The 24,100-nt window shown below is 49.5% G+C and overlaps 1 protein-coding gene across 12 annotated transcripts; it reads right to left on the reverse strand.

The window, feature by feature from the left end:
* Positions 1 to 1,698: 1,698 nt before the first annotated feature.
* On the reverse strand, positions 1,699 to 22,261 carry PURA (purine rich element binding protein A). 12 transcript variants are annotated; one of them, XM_071570519.1, is made up of 4 exons: positions 20,899 to 22,261; positions 4,852 to 4,917; positions 4,708 to 4,764; positions 1,699 to 2,257 (listed from the first exon to the last, which is right to left on the reverse strand). In XM_071570519.1, exon 1 carries the CDS (start codon positions 22,081 to 22,083, stop codon positions 21,127 to 21,129), a length of 957 nt encoding a protein of 318 aa, XP_071426620.1. In that variant the 5' UTR covers positions 22,084 to 22,261; the 3' UTR covers positions 1,699 to 2,257; positions 4,708 to 4,764; positions 4,852 to 4,917; positions 20,899 to 21,126. The 12 variants fall into 12 exon arrangements, with proteins under 12 accessions (XP_071426620.1, XP_071426615.1, XP_071426618.1 ...); XM_071570514.1 differs by having other exon boundaries at positions 1,699 to 3,731; XM_071570517.1 differs by lacking the exon at positions 4,708 to 4,764.
* Between the last annotated feature and the right edge of the window lie 1,839 nt (positions 22,262 to 24,100).

Raw genomic sequence — 24,100 nt, forward strand, 5'->3', positions numbered from 1 at the left:
CTGATGTTACTCAGACAAATAGAGCCATTTCACACGTGTGCTCAATTTCCCCCAAATCAGAAAGTAAATTTCTAGGAATATCCTGCTCACAAACCTGGGCCAGCTCACACTGAAGAAAAAGATGTGTGTAAATAGGCTGTTCAGAGATTAAGTGAGAGCAGAATGATTTCTAGTGGAACAGTGTGGTGTGATGGGAGAGCTCCTGGGGCGGAAGGCTCGGGGAGAACTGGAGCTGTGCCACAGGGCCCAGGGATGGACACCTCAGATCTTTCCAAACCACCAAGGAGTGGGAAGGGGGAGCGGGAGGCTGGAGGAGATGCTGTCCATGTGCATGGAGCAGGGTCTGGGCTCACCCCTCCCCAGCCAGCAGAGCGAGCGCGGGGCGGGACGGGAATCCTGCCCTGAATATAAAGCATGAAATCCACGTCCAACAAAAATTTCTCCTAGTGCATAATGTAAGCCTTGGATGTGTTTGTAGCCAGGGCTCTGGCGCTGGGAGCACTGAATTAAACACGGGGTGACTCAGCGCGGGTAGGAGCCAGGCCGGGAACGGGGAATGCGGGGACAGGTGCATTATTGATAGTTTCATTTTCCCCAGCGCTGAACGCCTGGCGGGGACGCGGCGTGTGCGGCGCTTGCAGGGGGACACGGTGTGGCCAGACGCGGCATTTGCAACGCCTGCCTGCTCTTCCTGCTGCTCCTGCAACAGGGATTTCTGCATCCAACCTCTCACTCTGCCGCTCTGCAGCTGCAGCCCTTCCACCCTGGGCATTCCCGACACCATCCCCAGCACTGGAGCACCAGGGAGATTTGGGGGCTGTCAGAGAGCAGCTCTTGGGGCTTGGACGGGGTGGAAGCCCCCAGATTTGTCTTTGGCCTTGGTGATGGTCCAAAGGCTTCACCTGCTCAGTCCCTCTGGATCCACGGGCCTCCAGCAGGGGAATGGGAAAGGGAGCACGGGGTGTTCCTGCAGCCTTGGAACAGCAGAAGGCAGGGCTGAGCCTCGCTGGAACTGAGCTCGACAATTTGTTACCTTGCAGGATGATGTTTTACTTCCATCCCAATGCTTTCTGCTAAAAAAAATTCCTCTCTCCATGCACCAGGATTCAGACCAGAAAGAACTACCTGAAGGGCAGTTGTAGCCAGGTGGGGGTTGGTCTCTTCTCCCAGGCACTCAGCAATAGGACAAGGGGGCATGATGGGCTCAAGCTCTGCCAGGGGAAATTGAAGTTGGAGAGCAGAAAAACTTCTTTGCAGAGAGAGTGCTCAGGGATTGGAATGGGCTGCCCAGAGAGGGGGTGGGTTCCCCATCCCTGGGGGTTTTAAACTGAGATTTGCCGTGGCACTGAGTGCCATGATCTGGTAAAGGGACTGGAGTTGGACCAAGGGTTGGACTTGGTGATCTCGGAGGTCTTTTCCAACCCAATCCATTCTATGATTCTATGAAGGGCTTTGGGCTTGGAGCATCCTGCTCCATCTCAGCTGTCTGGGATGTGAAGGGGCCGCCTCGTGGAGGGGGTTGGAAAACATGAGCCAGCACTCCCATCAGGCTCTGCCTCCTCCTCAGAACCTAACTGGAACCACAAGGATGCAGTGAAAAAAACCTGCTTCAGAAGACTTTAAAGAACAGCAGGAACTAAAAAAGCAGCTGCCAAAATGAATTTCCATTATCAAAAATCAGCACTGATGAGAGCCATCTTAGATCAAATAATTTATTTAGTAATTCCATGTAAACACTTCAGATTTACTAGCAAATACAATGCTTGCTGTTCTTTTAAATAGATCATTCAAAAAATAAGAATCTATTATTAATGGCAGGTTGACTAGAGATCTCCATACTACTGTACAATAAGGAATTGGTTTTCTAATGGATTTAACACCTCCATTTTTCTCGTTCTGCATTTGCTTTACACAAAGCCCAAAGGACACAGGTTTGAACTGCTCCCTGACGATGCCACTGCGGCCCGGGGTGTTTGGGGGAAGGTCCGCTGGCAACTCCTCCCATCCTGGCATTGGTGTGAGCTGATGTGAGGGTGGGATGGCAGAGCTGGCGTGAACACTGTTCACAAACGCCTTTTCGGTCAGAAAACAGACAGTGAACGGTGGAGAACTTCTCTTTGGGATGTATAAAAGCAACGAACTCCATCGTTGGTTTTTACTTATCAACACAGCAGTACACATACACGTATCCACAGTCTGGAAAAGCATCCTATGAGCTGGAGAAAGCAGTGGTTCTGAGCCTTGGTACACCAGTGCACTAAAACCAAAAGAATGATACCTTCTTACATAGTCAAATGAAAAATAAATATCTTTATTTTCTGCCTACTTTATTTCAGTTTTCAAATAAATTTTAAATAAATCTGTACAAAGTATACTGTTACAGTATATATTTGTAAGTGAACTGAAATGCCTAAGTGTAACAACACTACAGGAAAGCAGTATAGATTGGCACATCTCTAATCAAGATTAACTTTTACACTCAGAAAATACCAACGCCTGTGAAAACCCTTGAGATATTTTTGGTATTTTTATGCAAGTTGCGTTGCAAACACGTGACAGACCAATTCTCCCCTGCTTTGAAAAGAAAATCACTTCCCATGGTTTTCAGAGAACCTGAACATCTTTATGATGCTAAAGGGACACCATCAGGTGAAAAGAGAGAGAGAGACTTCAAATTTTAAAAAAGCAAAGACTTTGGTCAAAAATTGGCAGGGTTCAGTTTTGTGCAGTTTTGCCAATGTCTCTCCGAGCTCCGACCGTGGCTGGTGCCGGGAATGGCAGGACTGTGGGAACACTGGGACTGTGGAAACCCCTTGGAACAGCCGGAGTTCCACCCCTGCCCGGCCGCAGGGATGAGGGATGCAGCATTCCCAGCCACAGGAATGCTCTGGCCAGGGACCCAAACCCTCAGGAGAGGATCTGCTCCCCTTGCAATCCAAACAGAATTAACACACATGCACCAGGGCTGCATTTTGCTTTTTTCCCCAATAAAATCTAGAATTGATCTGACAGTGTCCCTTTGCTCAAAATAAAGACTTCCATGCTCTAGAGAGCAGGTACTGAAGTGAACTTGTTCACAGGGTGGAAGAGCCAGGTACATCTCAAAATTCATGTTTTCAAATCCAACTGCAGTAATTAGGTTCATGAGTCTTGAAACCCCCTAATATTTCATTAAATAATTCCCAACTGGGAACTAGGGATAAATATTACAGATTAAGAGTGAGAGTTTTCTCTCTTAATCTTTCCAATGGTATATTCACTCAATGTTTACATGCTGAAAGTTAATCTTACATTAGAATGTCATTGGCTGCAACATAAACCTATAAATAAATCAACTACCATAGATTAAACTCTGTTAAATATTTCTAAGTTAATAAAATATTGACAGTATTATAAAATTACAGTATTTACAATAAGAAAAATCTAGACTAATATATACCTTTAACAGATCTCTTCTCCAATTTGGGATTGCAACATAATTATGAATATATGAACAATTTATTAGAAAGTTGCATTGCAATTATCATGTTTTCCATTAGAGCTAGAGAGGGTGAGCTATCACTGCCTTTGGAAAAAACCAGAAAGTGACTTCTGAAGGTGGGGTGTAGCTTTTGAGTATCAAACTGGCCACAGGAGTCCTCCGCAAGACGTCTGAAGATAAGGTAGGACCAGCCTCAACTGCTCAGATTAAGGTTGTATTACAGAACTGCCAGCAATCAGAACCACCCAGGCTGCAAAAGGGGAGGAAAGGTAGTTTTCAGCTCAAAGTGCACAGCTGGAAGGGCTCCCCTCATTCTGGACTCCAACTAAGGCTGCAGGAGCTTCAGGAACGGCAAAACCCTCAGCTTGGGCGTCATGAGGAGGAAAAGAGCCACGGTGCTCCTTAAAGGGACATGGTTGGGCTGCAGCTCTGCCAAAAACACCCCTGCCAACCACACACCACATCAAACCTGCATGTTTGAGATCCTCTTTCACTGGCTTTTTTGGGAGCTCACCTTTTTGGGGGTCAAGGATGGATTTTGGGTGTTGGGGTTTTTTTTAATCATTTTGTTTGCTTGGGAGAAAAAAAATTGGCTCCGACAGTGCAGCCAATTCATTTTCTATCCCTCACAAACTTCTCTGTCTCTGGTGTGTTACCAAATGCTGCTGTGTTTGGGTGGCAAACACTTGTGGGGAAAGAGCCTTCAGTACTCACTCCCAAGTCTATTTATCCTGGGACAAACCAGAAGTGATTCCCATCCTTAAAAATCACCAGCTGCTTTTGGGGTCCCAGACACCCAGCAATGTCCTTTTAAGGATCAGAACTTTCACTTGCCCTTTCTCCCAGCCTTGGAGGAAGAGTTTACAATGAGTTTAGGAAGGGGCTTGTTCACATTCTTTCCCTCCTCCCCATTGCTTTCTAGAAAAAAAAATGGGGGGAAAAAATAATTACCAAACTCCTTTCCCGCCCTTCCCTCCCCCAGTCCTGCTCACTGTAAACCAGAAATGGCAGGTTTTGGTGTCTATTTTGGGATCAATCATCTTCTCAGCCCCAAGCCTGAAGTTGCTTGTGAGAGACCTACCCGCAGGCTTCGGAGAGGAGGAGCAATTTAGGCATTTGCAGGGGTTTCTACCACTCCCCGTGGTGGGCAGGAGGGAACAGCTCTGTCCTTAAAAGCAGGATTTAAAATGGTAAAAGAATAACTTGTAAACTCGGGTCTACGTTACCAACAGAAGGCTCTAGGTCCTGCAGGCTCCAGTTCCCAGAGATGCAGAGCAGGAAAACTAGAAAGAGAACTCGGTACCTTTCAATCACCTGCTGGGTTGTACTGGGGGGGAGTGGGGAACGAGAGAGACAAAATGCCAACTGACCTTATTAACAAAGGTATGTTTAGGGCTTCTGGTTTCAGGAATAAACCGATATTTACTGGTAAAAGTCTGCCAAAAAACAAAAACAGAAACACAGGATTACTGGTAAATATTGGTTTATATGGAGAAATTTAAAAAAAAAAATAAAAAAAAGATGTCATCGTGCTCCTGATCTCCACGTGCTCCCAGGCAGGAGCTGAGAACCGCCCCGTGGCATCCCTGGCACCCAGACACCTCAAACCAGAAGCCTTGTGTTGAGAGGAAAGTCCTGTTTTATTTCTTTACTCCCTTTAAACTACGTGTTTCTGGATTCCCCCTCCCTCCTCCGCAAGGTTGGTCCTACAGGGGTTTGGCTCAGGAGATGGGAAGTCTTCTTCCAAAAGCACTTGGAAGTGAGTTTGTACATAATATGGTATCTCAGCCCCAAGGCTGCTGGGCCTGAGCCTCAGCTGCTCCCTGGGATACCATAAAATATACAAGACTGAGTGTATATTTTAAATAAAGCATTTTCTTGTAAGTGGCATAAACCCATTCATTTTATTTACATGCTTATTTATTTCCAAAAATAGAGTTGGTCCACATTGGACAAGAGAAATCAAGAAGCCATACAGTAGAAGAGTTAAAAGTCCAACATTTAACCAAAGTACAATGAAATTCCAGAAGTCTGTGGCTGACTTGAACCACAGAAACATACACATGAGGCACACAGACATTTGTACATAGAGCATTATATTACCAATAATATTTGCAAACATGAGGTCAAGATGGCTAAAACCCGAGCAGGACTGGCCCGGGGGGTCCTGGCTGAACAGAAGCGGGTGCTGAGGGGCCGTCACTGCTGGGGGGAAACACAACTCTCCAGAGACTTTGCTTCACTTTTGGCTTTTTCTTTAACTGAGAAAGTCCTAATTTTCCTGCCCTGGGGATCCAAATTGAGGACATGGTGAAAGCCAACCCCATGGAGCTCCCTGAATGCCCGGCGAGGTGCCGGAACCCCGGCTGTGCCAGGGCTGAGCCCCGCCTGGAGGGCAAACCCTGCCCTCTGCTACTTGGCCTGGAAGATCACCTGGAAAAGAAAAAGTCGGGATTTATACCCTTGTGGTGTGCTGTGGGGTGTCTGAAAAAGGTCTGGATGGGGTTTTGTCTCGAAAACAAGGATTTCTCTCCCTTGCTGTGGGCAATTTTTGGCATTAGTTATTCCAGTCCTGTCTACCTTTTCTGGAAGACCACAAATATCCTAGAGGATGTTGCACTGGACAGATGAGGGAAGAACTTTTTTACATAAAAAAAAAAAGCTTGGAGAATGGACAGCAGAAGACAAAAAAAAAAAAGAACAAATGGAAAAGATGCCTTATCTCTGCATGATGGCCCAGTTTGTCTGGGTGTTTCCATAGACCTCACTGTGATAGTATCTCAGTGTCTCCAAAGGATGGAAAAATAGATTTAAATCTGTATTTTCTCCTACAGAGAATCACAGCAAGTAAAAGGGGGAAGACAGTTGTAGCATTCCCGGTACTTCTACTAACCCCCTGCTACAGGGGGTAGAACCACACAAAAAGGGTATAAATTAATTTTCCTTTTTCAAGTCATCTTTGACACTCAGGATATTAAGCCTAGTCCAATGTGAATGCCAGTACAGAGCTAATGCACAGAATACCAACAATAACTATCGGTACCTAACAGGATTAAAGGTGAGGATACTCAGTACATTGAGAAGAAAATACTATGACCAAAACGCCAGAGCTCTGACAGCAGGTACAACAAAGCAGCCGTGCAGGTCTCTACGAGGACGGAGCCTTTAGCACGAGTCACTGTGATCATCTGAGCCCGTAACAACCTGATCTTCTGGTTTGTTTTCTAATCTCAGATGTGAAATACACTTTAAAACAGAGATGGGCCTGACCCTGTGCAGTTGGGTATGTACAACACTCCCCACTGAAACTCCAAGCCCAAATTCCTAAAGAGAGAGCATGAGAAATTGTTTTCTTACATCAAATAACTACCATGCAAGCATACCATGATGGTTTTATATTGAATACTTCAAAGTCAGCTGGTATAATTTAACTAGAAGTGAGCAATCTAAGGAATCTCTAGGGGGTAGGGACAAAGGTTGTGCCAGTGACAACCACCCAATGACCATGAGGAACAGCACAGGGACACTGTGGGGGTCGACTGAGCACAGACGAGCTCAGACCAGCAGCCTCACAGACCTGAGCACCTTCTCCTGGGACAAGCAGGGTCCCTGTGCCAGGCTACACACCCTCACTTCATTTGCTCTGCTAACAGAATCGGATATTCTCCAATTTTGCAGCTCACTTACAGCCTAGCAATACTGGTGGAGCATTAAAAATTGCTTTTTTCCCCCCTTGCCTCATGTTTCCCAGGGCCAGCCCCACTGCTGCACATTCACAGGACAGCCAGACATTATCATGCTCTTCCTAATTTTCCAGCCACGGCCAGACTGGAGTCACTTTTTCAATATAACCCAACCACTCTGCTTCATCTTGTCTTTAACATAAACTCTGACCAAAAGCCTTGTGGTATCTGCAGTAAATCTGGTCCTATTGCAAACTCCAACAACTTACCAAAGCACTCACTCTCTGGTACCACGATCTACTGGAGACAGGGAAGGTGGGAGAAGGAAGGGTATTTGTCATGACTTCCAGACTTTTAAGAAGCCTAAAATTAAGCCAGAGCAGCAAAGGGTTGCTCTGGTTGACACCAGTTACCTGTGGGTCCTTCTGGGTCTACTGGGAAGAGAAGCAACACAGGCCTGTGTGTGAACACACACCAAGGACAGAGCTAGACAAGACCTGGAAGGTACTGCCCAGACCCCTCTTCCTGCTCCCTCCCTTTCTGCCCATCATAAACCCAAAACCTTTTAGGATTTTTCTTGGTCAAAACAAAACTAAACAGAACATACCCACAAATTCAGCAGCTGAGGCACGCCCTGGGATCTGGCAGACCTGCAAGTCCAGCTCAGGGCAGGAATGTGAACTGGGGGTGTTGCATTACAGGACGAATCCAGATCCCATGATACCCAGGACTCTGGGCTTGTTTCTCCCCTTTGCCCAGCCAGATGTTGCAGCCTGGACTTAGTTGTGTCCATCAGAAAAATTTAATGAAAATCAACCCTTCACTACCCAGCAACTTTGGGTTTAATGAAACCACAAAAGAAAACTCATTTGCTCAAAGATGTAGACTTGGAAGCCTTTGATCACCTTCTCCAACTAGACTTAAGTCTACCTTGTGCTGTCCAAGTGATGAACAACAACTGCAACCAAAGAAGGGCTCTGTGATATTTCTCTTCTCATTACAAACATATTTTAATGTCTTCTTGGAAGCACTTGATAAAAACCTTTTGAAATGCCCAAATAAAGGTCAGTTCATTCTTCACCTCCTGCTATTTGTCAATACATACAAAGATTCTGGGTAGATGGCCCAGAAAACAAGATTGACCATAGAATAAAAGAATGGTTTGGTTGGAAGAGACCTTCAAAGACCACCTGGTCCAACTCCCTTTCTTGGCAGAAAGTGTGTTGCTTTCCACTTCTCACTCACTGAAGAGTTACAGCAATTCAGCTTCTCAAAGTTCAGGGTTGCTGATCTGTAATTCCCAGTGCCCTGATTAATACTTTAATTAAAAAATAATACCTGACATTAGCATGTTAACTAGTCATGAAGAATACTAAACTGTTTTTTAACAGCCCTGGTTTTGCTAGTACCTTTAGTGTTTCATTCCCAGGCTCGTTTAAAGCCCCTTGATACACGTGTTGCTCTTCCATTTGAATTTCCTACTTTGCTCCAGCATCTCTGCCTCAAACACCTGAGTCTCAGAAGGAGGCTCCTTATCTTTACCACCAAAGGGACTGGGTGATGGCAGGCTCTCAAACACGCCCTGTGCTCCTGAATGACACGGGGAAGTCACTTCAGTAGCATGAAGTAGTGTGGGAAATGAACTGTGTCTCCTCTCCTGCACTCCCAGATTTTCTCCCCAGCCCTCTCTCTGATGTCCTTCAGACAGGATTTACTCCTCAAGGCCCCCAGAAATGCAGAGCTAAACTGCTTTATTGCCAGATCATGGTTACCTGCCCTACCACATGGCTCTTTCAGTCTGCTCCTCAAGACCTGGACTTCTGTCCTTTGGTGGAGTCTTCCTGGACTCCAGAACTCCCTTTCTTTGTAACTACTTTTCACAACTGTTTTGCTTCGCTCCTTCATGACAGAGTTCTGTCTCACCTGGATGCCTGTGACCTTTCCAGGTATCTACAGGGCTGCCTTGACAAGTCCAAAGACTTATTTTTCTGATCTTCTCCCCTGCAATATTTCTAACACAAGACTCACTTTAAGTCCAGCACCTTCCACCCCTGAGGATGCTGAACCTGTAGCTGTTCTGTGGTCGCTGCTGCTTAACAACTCCACAGTAAGTTTATCTTGAACTAGTTCTTACATCTTAGTCTTAAAGCAAGGCTAACTCTAGACCAGGCTGTTTCAAGACATGACCCTTTAAGTAAATTGAGGTGTTTGCTCACCAAATGTTAGCCAGCTCCTTCCCAAACAATCTGGCTTATAGTGTGGTCATAATGGAATCTACCTTTTCTTACAGGTTTATGAAGATACATGAGCCTGGTTTTCTCCCAAGCCCCATGAAATCCACAACTTCCTTCTCGTCTGGAACAGAAAACTTTCTAATACATCTGTGTCATTAAAATATAGAATTTACATCCAACATAAACGTGGCTGTTTGGTCTTCACTACTCCAATTTCTTCTCAGATTTTACAGCAAATTTTAGATGTAGTGTTCCCCCTTTATGCCCCAGCACACCTGCACAGCACAGTGTGATGGCAGGTAATGCAGGATCTGATTGAATTTCATCACCCCCACCACGTTTCAATCAGACCAGCTGTGCCACCAACCATTCTACAAGAACTATTTTTGTCTCACGTTTCCACACTGGTGTGCAGATGTGCCCATTCCTTGCTCCAGCCCACAGCCTGGCAGCTGGTTGTCCCTCCTGTGCAGCAACTCTGCCCTCAACCTCCACGTACCCCACACTGAACAGCCTCGGCAGCCTCAGCCTTTCACCAGCGCTGTGTTCAATCCTCCCCAAACCCCGTCCAATTCCCGTGCCACCAGTCAAGGGATGCCTTGGCTGAAGTGAAAACCAGCCCATCCTGAGAAGTCATGGCTCTTCCCTTCACCTACTTGTCACATCCTTTCCCCAGGCACACACACTAAGACTTTGGGAACAGGTACTGCCATGTCCAAAAGTGTATCTTCTTCCCAGGCTCCCAAATTTAGCTTCCCAGGTAACTCAACTCAAAGAATGACAGCCCCATGTTTGCCCCAAGCACTCTGACACCTTCCAGGATCTACTTGGCCACTCAACAGGCACATGGGCAGAGGGATCTCTGGATCATCAGGAGCTTGTATGTCCCACCACCAAATCCTCTGCCATTCAAACCTCTCACAGCTGCTTCCCCAGTTTCTGGAGGCACCTCCAGAACACGAACCAACTCCTCAACCAAGCCTTTAGTTACAAATCACCCCTTTAATCCCATCCAGTTCCAAGTCTCCACAAATACAAGGCAAGGCAGCCATGGTGGGAATGGACTCCAATCACCTGCAGAGGGTTTGATGCCATCTCTGCCCCACCAGCTCAGCAGTTCTGGCCTCAGGATGCTTTCTGGAACTTGGAGTGCCTCCACTTGTTGCCCTGTATAGTATTTTATCAGCAGAAAATCACTTGTAAATCATGTCCTCCTTGCACTCTTTGTGCAGCTCCCAGTGCAATCAAGTTAGTGTACTTCAATTCCCATAATTAAGCAAAGAATTTTACTTTATGACCATATAAAGTCCATCTTTAAACTAAAAATAGACTGACTGTTAACAGATTCTTTTTTTAACTACTTTAAACCACCAATTAGAGACTTTCATTGGACAAGATAAGTGACATACGGCCTTGCAAAAGCCTGCCAGGACTCGTTTTCCAGGACTTTTATTGACAGGTGTGGCTCAGAAGCCAAATTTTATTTTTTTTAAAGATGGAATGAGCCTCTGAACACAGCAGACCTATCCACAAACCAAACTGTTCACAGGCATGAAAGCAGAGATGACTTTTACATGAATTTGTAGTGCTTAGTCCAGAGTTATTAATGACAGAAAATAATTCAAAGCCTCTAGTCCCTGCTTTGCTCAGACCTGCCTTGTTGCCCTTCAGCAGCCCCTGGCAACAGTGATCCTACTGTCATTTATTATTTAAAGAAAACAATCTTTTTAATAAAAAGAAATTCTGACCCCATTTAAACTCTGTACCTGACAGGACACCAGCTTTTTTCCTTCACCTCTGGTGCTGCTCACACAACATTATTCTTAAGCTGACCTGCCCACACAGCTCCTGATAAGCCAATGCTACGTTGCCAGCTCTCCTCAGCATCACTCGAGTGGGAGGTTTAAATACCAGATTTCACAAAATCCTTTCTCTACAATTCCTAGCCCTGGCATTTCTTGAAATACTGACAGATCAGCAAGCCTTCCCAGCTCACCCAAAAGTGAGGCAGCTGGACCTGCTTCTGCTGGACTGACACAGAGTGAGGGGCTGGTCCCTGAAATCCCAGAGCTCACCTCTCGACTGCCAGGTGAGTTCTGAGGAGCCTGGACCAGCTGATGCTGATGTGCCAGCGCAGACTCTCCCTCCCCAGAAGCTGCTGGTCTCAGCTCCTCTGCCCACATGGAGTGCCCAAGCAAAAGGCAAGCGCAGGCAGGTCCCAAACCTCAGGAGACTGCGGGCAATAAAGCCATCAACCTGCATTGCACTGTTGTGAAACCAGGATGGAGCGCAGAGAAATAAAACATATTCCCCAGGGAGACATTAGAACAAGCCCAGCCTGGAGGAGAGACACCCAATCCGTGTGGCTGCCCTTCAAATGGCAGTGCTGCTCCCAAATGTCCTAACAGGCAGGTCCGGCCTGATACACAACCACTGTCCTGTCTTCTGGCACAAGACAGCTGCCTTTCTACCCAGAGTGAGAACAAAACCCACCAAACCTCTAATATCCCAGCTGGAGGGCACTGCAGACACGATGGGCACCCAGCAATCTGAGCCCGAGTTGCACATCCAAGGCATTCACCAGCAATGGAAAAACCAACCCTGCTGATTTCCTGACCCTCAGCTCTCAGCAACATAAACTACCCAGACATACATGGCATGGATTCTCATCTCAGCACTGGCCACATCAGCACCGTGGGGACACAGAGGAATTCAGATCATGCCAGTGGGGGCAGCCCCACAGCAGAGCCCCTGCAGCGCCCTGTGCCAGTGCTGGCCCTGCATCAGTCCAGCAGGATGATGATGATGTCTGAGAGCCCAGGCTCCGCTCCCAGACCCTCCTTCAAGGATGACAGTGCCACCTGACAGCCAAAACCACTGAGGTGCATCAGTGAGACACAATGTCTTGTACAGAGATGTTCCCTCACTGGGGCTGTCACACAGTCTCTGCACCATGTCCAGTATCACATCCAAACCCACTGGGGTCAGCTGGGTCATGGGGCTTCGGATGCAGCTTGCAAGCCACCTTTACAAGCAACTCTCTACAGAAATCAAGATCATGACTGGGATGACACTTCAACATGAGGAGGTTTTCCTCAGAAAAGCTGTCTAAATCTCTCCAAAACATGCACCTGCCATCCCAAGGCACACAGAGGGCAGGTCCCACAACAGCCACCTCCCTCCAAGGTCTGGCTAACCCAGAGGGCCACATCCTTCCTCACTGCAGATGCAAATCCACACCTCTCACCTCTCCAACAGAAAGAATGAAGCTTTTTATTTTTTTTCCTCCTGCATATTTCAAGGTAGTGTTTCAAGAAATAAACCCTTCAGCACCGCAGCCAGGGAGGCTCAGCACAAACCCCCACAGCTGGTACTGCAGCCAGTCCTCTTTGCACTTCAGTCTGCTGCATGGCCCAAGACTCAGAAAGGGATAAGGTGTTTATTTTTGCAAAGCTAACATCAGGATGGATAGCAAACCAACCAATGACCAGCAAAGCCAAGGAATCATCCATGTAATGACCGAGTTCCCTGCTGGGAAGATCCAGCAGATTCCCGCTCAAACCAAGCACTCTCCCAGCTAAAGACTGATCCAGAAAGGAGCAGAGAGAGGTTTGCCATGGCATGAACCTAAGGCTCAAGACAAGGTGCAGAAATGGCCAGGCCATTCACACAGGCCAGGCCATTCCTTCCTGTTTTACCTGGGGCCACATCCTCAGAGCCATCAGCACAGCCAGAGCCAAGTCTGACAGCAAAGCAGTCCCTGCTCAGGACCAGACAGTCACATTACCTGTGTTTTGGATATTTTAATCTCCTGCAGCTCTAGCTTGGTCTGATGAACCAAATACCCACTGGCTGGTAGAACTTGTCATTTGTCTTACTTAAACCCAAACCAGACCAGGTCCTGTGCTCTGAGACTGCTCCATGACAAACCCAAGGTACGTCACACACGAACAGAACTTTGCTGCAGAACCACACACCTGACCTGAGCTGCAGAGCTACTGCAGACACTGGGGATGACCAGCACAGGGACACCCAAAACGAGACAACACCACACACACGCAAGATTTACAGGGCTTCATCTTGGCTGGCTGCGGTGCCTTCCAGAGCAAAAGGCTCAGGACCAGGTCCCCTCTCCAGGCGAAGAAGCGCCAGCAAGTATCGACCTGCGGAGGGACAGTGAAACATTGTTTGGGGATATCCAGCTATTCTCTCTGTCTTGTTTCCATCAGTCAACATTCAAAAGACAGATAGCGAGGCCCGAAGTCCTGCATCTCTCTCTTTTCTCACTTAATCTCCAGCTGACATTTTTCTGTGAAAGCTTGCCTCATTCCTCACTGTATGACTTCAACTCTCCCTCCTCTGTGCTATTTTGCCTCAAACAGGCTACACAGCTGGTTACTACTTTTATGGAGGCAGGAGTGACGTGCTCCAACTTTCCCAAAACACACAACTGCTCATCTGGCTTCAGTCACTGAGCTGCAGGGATGGGACCAGGAGAGCTCCCCAAGCCAGGGAGCTCAGCCCTCGTGCCCCACAATCCCCTGGACCAGCTGCCCGACACCCCTCGGTTGACTGTGCCACAGGCTCTGCCAGAGCCACTGCCATCAGGATCTTGTGGGCTTCTCTAAGTGCCACCCCCACCCCCAACACCTGTGCAAATGCTGACACACTCCAACAGCAGCCCAGGTGCACCTTGGTCGTCCACCTCTGCCAGCCCCAACCTTCCTGCCTTGCTCCAAAAGCCTTTTCCCACTCTGCAGACAGACAACACCTCGTCTGCTGTGACTGCTGGGAGCTTCTCCCCTTGGACAAAGTCTTTTCACCCATCTTGGTACCTGCCCTGAGTCTGCCAGCTCAGGAAATGTCTTTGTTAGTGACACAGCAAACCCACTCATCCTTTCCCTTCTGTTGCACTCCTCCAGCAGCAACGTCTACACCATCCAAATTGCAGTAAAATATCCAAAATGCCATTGGAGAAGTAACACTATGAACCCCTAAAAATGGGTGATTTGGCCCTTACTTCTCTCTGCTATCTGCAGCTGTTCTGCACTAACAACAAGCAACACGCTGCCCAGTAAAGCCTCGTGGCCCACTTGTATTTCACAAGCAGGATGCATTTTGGACTCCTGTGTGAGCTGCCCTTCCCCCAGACTGCAATGCTGCTGAAACACAGTCTCGTCAGGAACTGAAACGCTTTGGAAAGATAAAAAGTGAAAAAGAAGGATAGGCAGGCTAAGAGGAACTCCCAGAGCGGCCCCAGGACCATCTGGCATGAGTGGAGAGGGAGAAGGGAAGCAGCCTGTCTGATGGGAGCAGAGCAGGCAGCCCGACTCCAGCAGTGGAGCTGCCACACCAGAGAGGCATCCTGGAGAGGACCATCCTTCTTGCACCATCAGCCCATCACCCTCAGCCACCCCAGCACAAAGAGATTCCACTTCACAGGAAAAAGAAAGCCACGAACTTCAGGCCCAACAATTAGGCTCTGGGTAAAACAGGCTTTTAACAAAGGTTGTAATTTTGGAAGTCCATTTAAATTAACCTTAACTAGCTTTAAACTCTATATACGTATCTCCTTGCCACGCTCACAACCCACGCACGTTTTGCGGTGCCAACGAGCTAAATCATGTGCAAGTGAGCAGAGTAAAAGGAACCACAGGCTTGAAAAAAGCTCTGGGCTGAAACTCTCTTTGTTGCAACCACACAGGAGATGGCAACAGCAGAAGGAATCAGGAATAAAAATGGAACTTGCTTGTTTACCTCGTTGGTTTTGTCAAAACATTGTGACAACACTTTGTGTGCAGCTTCTCTGTTCTGCCACCAAAAATTAAGAGCCCTTCACCTATTACAGGAGAGAGCCAGGAAGAGTAAAACTCTCAGGGACAGAGGTGAGTGTGCAAAAAAGTACAAAACCCAGCACAAGAACTTCAAACTACACTGGGCTCCTCTTCCAGATAGTCCAAACACCACCACAAACAGAGACCCTCCAGCTACACAAGCTGAGTTAACCAGGAGCAGGCAGCCAACGAAGGAGGAGAGTAAGAAAATAAAAGGAAAGTTTGGGTAAACCTGACAAAAAGCAAACAAAAATAAAAAATCATAAACTGGAATTTTAAAAGTTCTTGACAGTGTCATTTTAACAGAGAAACTCCCTGTGCTCCAGGCAGAGCCTCTTCCTCTCCAAAAGCCACCCAATCCAGTAAGAAGCACAAGATTTTTGAAGGACCAAACTGCACAGCTGTAGAAGAATTTGCCTTCCCTGCCTCCTTTCCAACTCACCTAAGAGAGACTCGCTTTCTACCTGTCGGATTAGCAAAACCGAGGAAATTGGTTGGTTCTAGTTACACTTTGAGTTTTCGTGTTTGACGAGAGCCCCCTGAAATGTAAACCTGTTTTAGCATTCTTGTACATCAATGTCATCGTTCTCCCTGCTGGCTCCCACAACTTCTGCCACAGAAAGTCAATCAGATTTGGTATATGCCTGGGGACAGGGAAGGGAGGGCTGGGTTTAAAGCAAACAAGCAACCAAAAAATAATTATGTCAGTGCTCTGCAAGGTGTTGGATCCAAACTCGGTGGATCTGCTGAAGTCTTCAATCCAAAACAGTTGGCAATTTTACTTAAAAAAAAAAACAAAACCAAAACAAACAAAATAGTTTGACCTGTTGAACTTAGAGAAAAGCAAGTGGCAGACCTTTGAGGAAGGGAGACAACATGTGCAGGTGCAAAAATGTCATGTGCTGTAGTTCACCACCTTAGGAGAAATCAGTTTTGCTTTGCTTGGTTTTGCTTTTTCTGAAGTGCCAGCGAAAGGCGCTTCCCAAAGGGGCGGCTTCAGAGTTTACGGGTGCCAAGGTGGGAGCATGAAGTGAAGACATGCCAAAAACATCAGGTTTGCATAAACCCTTCTGGAAAAAGTGCACCGTGGTTTTTAGGAAAAATGCATATCTACCAAATCTCCACTGACCAGGGGCCACTTGCGCACGCAAAGTCGCACGAATTGGCAGCATCAATGCTGACATTTTTGCCTTCTCCTTCCACCCCCCTCCCCAATTTTTTTCCTTGGGAGACACACAGCGCCACTGCATTAGAACGTACAAGAAATGAAAACAGTGAGTACGACTGATATAGATCCATTGACTTTTTATTACAAATGTACTTGATCACTTGGCTTCAAAAAAGTTTAAATCAACCCCTATTTTCTGTACGCCAGTACAAAGTAAAATCTATTTTACAAATTAAATACCTAAAAATTTGACAAAAATATTAAAGTTTGATGGAAAAAACAGTTATAAAAATCTTAAATCCCCTTTTAAGAAGGTAAGAGATAACATTCCCTCCCAACCCCCACAGTCCTGTTATACAATATTAATAGTCATTTGTTTTAGAATAGGTAGGTATGTTATATCTTGCTGTTAGCATACAAGTCACTCTAATAGCTTTATCTGTATATACTCCAGTTAGTGCATGAATGTCATCTGATTGAATATAATCAACTATCTTTAACTGATCCCTAATTTACATTTCATAGCTTGCATAGTTTGAAGGGACAAAGGTTACACTACAGCTAATCATAAAAAAAGGTGGTTACAGTGCTATTTTTAAAGGCAACAAAGTAATTGCTCCCAAAAAAAAAAACCAACCAAAACCAAACCCAACCCAAAACAAAACCAAAAAAGAAGTTCTCTGTCGGCTCTGAGCAGGGTTAAATCCCCGGCAGCAGCTCTGCCTGGCTCTCAGGGTGGGCTCTGCATCCACCCGGCAGCCCCTCTGCGCTTCCCGCATCCCGGGACGGGCTGGGAGCCGCTCTCCCGGCAGCGCTACAGCCCAGCGCATTTCAACCCCTGCGCGGGATACGCACTAAGTGACACTGTCAAGTAGTTAGTTCCTTAATTTTTCAGTTGAATTTTCCAAAAAGAAAGGGGAAAAAAAAAAAGCAGCCCTTCGCCGCGTGCGGGTGCGGCCGGCGGGAGGCTCGGCGTGGTCCCCGCATCCATCCCGGGCTCCGGGATCGGCCCCGCGGGTCCCGCCCGGCCCGAGCTCGGGCTCCCGGCACGGGACAAGGAGGGGACACTCGGAGGGGTCCGGACAGTCCCCCCGGCTCCGGGAAAGCCGCGGGCTCCTCCCGCCGCGGGACCGCAAAGAAGAGGCAGGAATCAACAGCGGCTCGTGCTGTTCCTTTTTTTATTTGAAATTCTCAAAGACAGAGCAATTTCATTTCTTTTTAACAAAAAAAATAGAATTTGAATTTGGAGGGCATTTCTCCGTTAGCATAAAACTACTTCAAGGGTGTTTGTTTCAATGGTAAATTACTTGACAGTGTCCCTTTAACTTAAAAATAAAATAATGTCAGTATTGCAATGAATTTCAAGTTTTCTTGCACGTAGTCGTTATAAAGTAGCTTTTATCATGCTCTTGGACCTATTCTACAAGACATTTAAAAGCATATCATCAAGGAAAATATAAGGCATACTTCTCAGGAATTAGGTATCTTGGCACATTTGAGCATACTGTCTTTTTTTAAAACAACACATATGGTCAAATATACCTTTTTTCTTCTAACATTAAACAGGGTTTTCTGTACTTTGTTTTAAATACTGAGATATTAGAGCCTTGGTAAAGTACCGAGCACCGCCGGGAAAACAAAATTTCAAACAAAAAAAAAAAAGCAAAAATAAAATTAACCAAAAGAAAACTAAAACAACCAGGAGCAAAATCCCACGAATCTTTACAGTCATTTTAGTCTTTCGTTATCATTCATCAAGTCCTTGAATATACAGAACGTGCGTTAAAAGGAGAAAAAAAATCCAAACCAAACCAAAAAAAAAAAAAAAGACAACGAAACACGCAGAAGAAACCCAAAACGAGACAAAAACTGACCACAAGTTCTCGGCCACTGTTCTCAGAACTGCCCGCGGGCTGTCCCGGGCTGTCCTGGTTTGGCTGAAGCCGCGCGGCCCGTGCGCTCCTCGGTCAGCCGGATCCTGGGCAGGATCCGGGGGCGCGGGCGAGGAACCCACGGGAGCAGAGCCTGCCTCGATCGCGGCGCTCCCAGGAGCCGGCAGGGACACTCTGGAAGGACACTCTGCCGGGCTCGCCTCGCCTCCCGCTACTTATTGCTGGGAACACACCGTGGAACGACGGGGCGCCGGAGCGCGTCCGTCGGCAGCGCGACAACTTTGGGGAGGGCAGCGAACAGCAGGACCGAGACAATCAATCAAGTAGCAAAACCAGAGCAATTAAATTCCTAACTACGTCTAGCAGCATGGAGAGTGCAGTCCCGACACATCACAGTTGAAGTACAATAATCGCTGGAACTGCCCATCCAGAGCCTCCAATTCAGAAGCAGGTTATCAGACACATGTTTACATGCAATTGAGAACCATTTCAAATGTCACATTACGCACTCCGAAAAGCTTATTTCACTACTGGGAAATAGGAAAAGTGCACATTAAAGCAATTTTAAACATTTCCAGTGATTGTTTAAAAAGAAACAGAAACACCTCGCTACCATCGGCCGTGTTTAACTTTCTGTGAACACTAACAGCAAACTTCTTTCAAGGGCAATAATGCATGGTACAATGGAAACAGCTTGTTTTGACACTTACAGTACATCTCAAAAAAAAAACAAGAAGAAAAAGGGAATTATCATTTCAACCGGGAATAAAATGACAGCAGGAAATCAAATTCTTTAAAACAAGCTTTTTTTTTTTTTTTTTTTTTCTCCCCACCCCTCCAAAACTCCATCCTTGCCCCTCGGTGAAGAAGCGCCGGCAGCTCCTGCTCGCACAGGAGCAGCTCAGCTCTACCTGACCCCTAACTCTGCCAAGACCATTCAGCAAAATGATTGCATCCCAAAAAAACTTCCGAGTGGAACAAGATCCTAGTTTCTCTGAAATGCTCTCTTCTACTGAATTCCAGCCAAGAAAAGAAAAGAAAAAAACAAACAAACAAAAAAGTTTTGTTTTCACTGTTTAAGGCATCTTTTTTTTATAACATTTTCTCTTCACTCGCAATGATGATAGTCATGCAGCAGTTTAATGATAAAAATATATTAATATTTTACTATACAGCAGCAAGAAGTTAGTCAATTAAAAGCACACCAACTTTTTTTTTTTAAAAGGAAAAAAAAAACATAACCGAAAACAACAAAGACAACCTGTAAAAGTCTATTATTATTCTTATTATTATTACAAACAATTTCAATTTGGAGAACACACCTGGACAGATTAGTGTTCTGACAAATCTGCGTCTCCCTAGCCTAGGCTTGGAGCTGGGACGGGGAGGGCAGGGCACGGCCAGGTATGTAGCCAGTAATAACTAGCACCACAGCTACATGGAAATCCATTACGGACACACACCGGCTTGGCTTTCACTGTCCAACCAGACTCCGACCCCCATGGCTCAGCGGGATCACTGCACTGGCTCCTAACGGGAAGTTAACAGGGATCAAAGCATCGCTCCGGACCTCTCCCAAGTTCAGGATAGTGCTAGTGCCAGTGGCGACACGGCAAGACTCGCTACCTGCTGTCCAAAAACAGGTGACCGCTGCACGTCAGGTTAAAGTACTTTTAAGTACACAGAATAAAAAAAATATATTATGAACAATACAAGTACATCTCATATACACAATAATGACAATACGCCTACTCAGTTGTAAACCAAACAGGTGCAGAAAAAAAATATTACGGGAGGAAATTCTTTACTTTTCATTTTTTTTCTCTTTCTCTCTCTCTCTTTTTTTTTTCTTTTCCTTTTTTTTTTTACTATTTGAATAACTTTGGTTCAAACGTAAAAATCACAAGTTAGCAAATTTCATTTAAATGCCTTTTTTAATAATTTTTCTTCATGTTCACAGAAGTTTCACTGACCATTTTTATATGTTTAAGGTCCAGATGCAATGCATATTGTATAAAAGAGAGCACTTATTGTTTACCTTGCATGAATTAAACCTACGTACCTTTTAACTCTACAAACTTCTGCATAACATTTAGACAAAGCTCAGACACACAGCATGCCTAGCCCTCATATATATATACACATCTCTAATCACAGGTATATAGGGTGTCAAATATACTATAGTAACCTCCATGTAAGGTTCGAAATTTGGTAACAAAATGAGAAGAAAAAACTAAAAATATTATTTTACGTGTTCTAAAATATCTCTTTTTTTTTGTGCTAAAGTCAAATGTTAGCTCAACATGAAAAGGACTTTTTTATATAATTCATCAATATTATAATCTTGACCATTTTTGCAAACACTTTTAATAATAATAGCTTAAACGTGTACAAAAGTTCTCGGTTAATTAGGGAAATAAACACTCAGTTCTTTATATTTTTAATCAAGTAGGAAACACAGTTCATATATAATGTTATTACTTTTTTTTTTACTCTCTTTTTTTTGTGTGTTTTGGGGTTTTTTTTGTTATTTTTTTCTCTCGTTTTCATTTTTGTTTTTTTTTGTTTGTTTGTTTGTTTGTTTTGTTTTTTTAGCAGCTGCTTACTGTTTGATACGGTGGGTAAAGTGGAGGAACATCCAGCGATGGGTGGCGGGTCTGAGGCGCTGCTGCTGCTGCTGCCGGGCGGCGGGGGGGGCTCCGGGCGGGCGGCGCGGCCGGGGGGGCTCCGGGCGGGGCGGGGGGCTCCGGGCCGCCTTCCCCGCGCCCCGCCGCCGCCCCCCGCCCGCCCTCCCGCCGGCGGCGGGGCCAGTCCGCGTCCCGGGGGGCGGGCGGTCAGTCCTCCTCGGGCTCCTCGGCCTGCAGCAGCGCGCCGGGCGGGCCGGCGGCGGCGGCCGCCTCGGCCTCGGGGGGCGGCTCTGCGCCCGCGGCGGGGGCGGCGGCGGCGGCGGCGCGCTTGTCCCGCTGCTTCTCCTGGATCTTCTTCATCTCGTCCGAGTACTTGCAGAAGGTGTGGCCGAACTTGGCCCAGACCTTGTAGGGGACGGTGATGGAGTTGCGGTAGGTGGGCTTCACCTCGCTCACCCGCATGAACACGCCGTACTTGTTGGAGCCCACGTCGAAGAAGAAGCGCTTGTTGTCCACAGTCAAGGAGGTGCCCTCGGGCAGCTCGGCCGGCTCCTCCTCCACGCCGTAGTCGTCGATGAGCTTGGCCAGGGCGTCGCGGAACTCGATGAGGCCCTGCGCGGGCAGCGCGATGGTCTGGCCCTGCGTGGAGCCGAGCCCCGGGCCGCGGTTCACGGTCTGGCGGACGCGCAGGAAGCGCCCGCGCTGGTTCTCCTTCAGATCCATGTAGTACTTGCGGTTCTCCCGCACCAGGAACTCGCTCTTCAGCGCCCGCCGGGGCTCGTCGGCCGCCTGCGCCAGCTCGGGGGGCTGGCTGGGCCCCAGCTGCGCGTAGTGCTCGATGAAGTCGCCCAGGTAGTCGCGGAACTCGACGGCCACCGACATGGAGAGGGTCAGGCGGCTCTTGTTGCCGCCCGCGCCCACCTCGGCGATCTTGAGGAAGCGGCCCTTGGCGTTCTGCTTCACGTCCAGGTAGAAGCGCTTGTTCTGGATGTCCACCCGCTTGGAGGCCAGCTCCTGCGTCTCGTGCTGCAGCCCTCCGCCCGGGCCCCCTCCGCCGCCGCCGCCGCCGCCGCCCGGGCCGCCGCCGCCCGCGCCCGGCCCCCCGGCGCCCGCCGCGCCCCCGCCGCCGCCGCCCTGCTCGCTGCCGCTGTCTCTGTCCGCCATGATGCCGCCGCCGCTCCGCCGCCGCCGCCGCCGCCGCTCGGGCCTCGCCCGCCGCTGCTCGCCCCGGCGCGGCCGCCCCCGCGCCGCCGCCTCCTCCCGCCGCCGCCGCCGCCTCCTCGGCCGCCCCCGGCCGCCGCCGCCGCCTCCGCCTCCTCCTCCTCCTCCTCCTCCTCCTCCTCCTCCTCCCGCCGCCGCCGCCGCCGCCGCCGCCGCTGCTGCAACAGCCCCCGCGGCCACCAGCCGGCCGCGCTCTCGCGAGATCTGCCGGAGCGAGGAGAGGGCGCGGGAAGGCGGCAGAGAGCGGCCCCCGCCGCCGGCCGCCCCGGTGAGCACGGCGGCAGCGCCGCGCGCCCCCCCGCGGCAGCCGCGGGTACTGCAGCTCAGCGCCGCCCCCGCCCCGCCCCGCCCCGCCCCGCGGCACCGGCGGCGCGTCCGACCCCGCTCTCGTCCGACCCCGCTCCCGTCCGACCCCGCTCCCATCCGAGCCCCGCATCCGTCCGAGCCTCGCATCTGTCCGAGCCCCGCATCTGTCCGAGCCCCGCGTCCGTCCGAGCCCCGCTCCCGTCCGACCCCGCTCCCGTCCGACCCCGCTCCCATCCTAGCCCCGCATCCGTCCGAGCCTCGCATCTGTCCGAGCCCCGCATCTGTCCGAGCCCCGCGTCCGTCCGAGCCCCGCTCCCGTCCGACCCCGCTCCCATCCGAGCCCCGCATCCGTCCAAGCCCTGCATCCGTCCGAGCCTCGCATCTGTCCGAGCCCCGCATCCGTCCGAGCCCCGCTCCCATCCGAGCCCCGTATCCGACCGAGCTCCGCATCCGTTCGACCCTGCTCCCGTCCCAGCCCCGCTCCCGTCCGACCCCGCTCCCATCCGAGCCCCGCTCCTATCCGAGCCCCGTATCCGTCCGAGCTCCGCATCCATTCGACCCCGCGTCCGTCCGAGCCCCGCTCCCGTCCGACCCCGCTCCCATCCGAGCCCCGCATCCGTCCAAGCTCTGCATCCGTCCGAGCCTCGCATCTGTCCGAGCCCCGCATCTGTCCGAGCCCCGCATCTGTCCGAGCTCCGCATCCGTTCGACCCTGCTCCCATCCCGGCCCCGCTCCCGTCCGACGCCGCTCCCATCCGAGCCCCACTCCCGTCCAAGCCCCGCATCCGTCCGAGCCCCGCTTCCGTCCGACCCCGCATCCGTCAGACCCTGCTCTCGTTCCAGCTCCGCATCCGTCCGAGCCCCGCTCTCGTCCAACCCTGCATCCGTCTGAGCCCCACTCCCGTCCGACCCTGCATCCCTTTCAGCCCCGCTCCCGTCCCAGCTCCGCTCCCGTCCCAGCCCCGCTCCCGTCCGACCCCACATCCGTCCGAGTCCCCGCTCCCGTCCCAGTCCCGCTTCCGTGTCAGCCCCGCTCCCATCCCAGTCCCCGTTCCCATCCCAGTTCCCGGTCCCGTCTAAGCCCCGCATCCATCCGATCTCCGCATCCATCCGAGCCCCGCTCCCGTCTAAGCCCCGCATCTCCGACCCCCGCTCCAGTCCGACCCCGCATCCATCCGAGCCCCTCCTCCGTCCGAGCCCCGCTTCTGTCCGAGCCCCCGCTCCCGTCCGACGCCGCATCCATCCAAGCCCCGCTTCTGTCCGAGCCCCACTCCCGTCCGAGCACCGCTCTCGTCCGATCCCGCATCTGTCCGAGCTCCGCTCCCATCTGAGCCCCGCATCCATCCGAGCCCCACTCCCGTCCGAGCCCCGCTCCCATCGGAGCCCCGCTCCCGTCCAAGCCCTGCATCCGTCCGACCCTGCATCCGTCCGAGCCCCCGCTCCCGTCCCAGTCCCGCTTCCGTGTCAGCCCCACTCCCATCCCAGTCCCCGTTCCCATCCCAGTTCCCGGTCCCGTCTAAGCCCCTCATCCGTCCGAGCCCCTCATCCGTCCGAGCCCCGCTTCTGTCCGAGCCCCACTCCCTTCTGACCCCGCATCCGTCCAAGCCCAACTCCCTTCTGACTCCGCATCCGTCCGAGCCCCGCTCCCGTCCGAG

The sequence above is a fragment of the Pithys albifrons genome, chromosome 15, assembly GCF_047495875.1.
Source record: "Pithys albifrons albifrons isolate INPA30051 chromosome 15, PitAlb_v1, whole genome shotgun sequence".
NCBI classification, from domain to species: Eukaryota; Metazoa; Chordata; class Aves; order Passeriformes; family Thamnophilidae; genus Pithys; species Pithys albifrons.

What these genes read in the sequence shown, in the direction of transcription:
- PURA (XM_071570517.1), bottom strand. Translation starts at nt 22,083, where the DNA reads ATGGCGGACAGAGACAGCGGCAGCGAGCAGGGCGGCGGCGGCGGGGGC.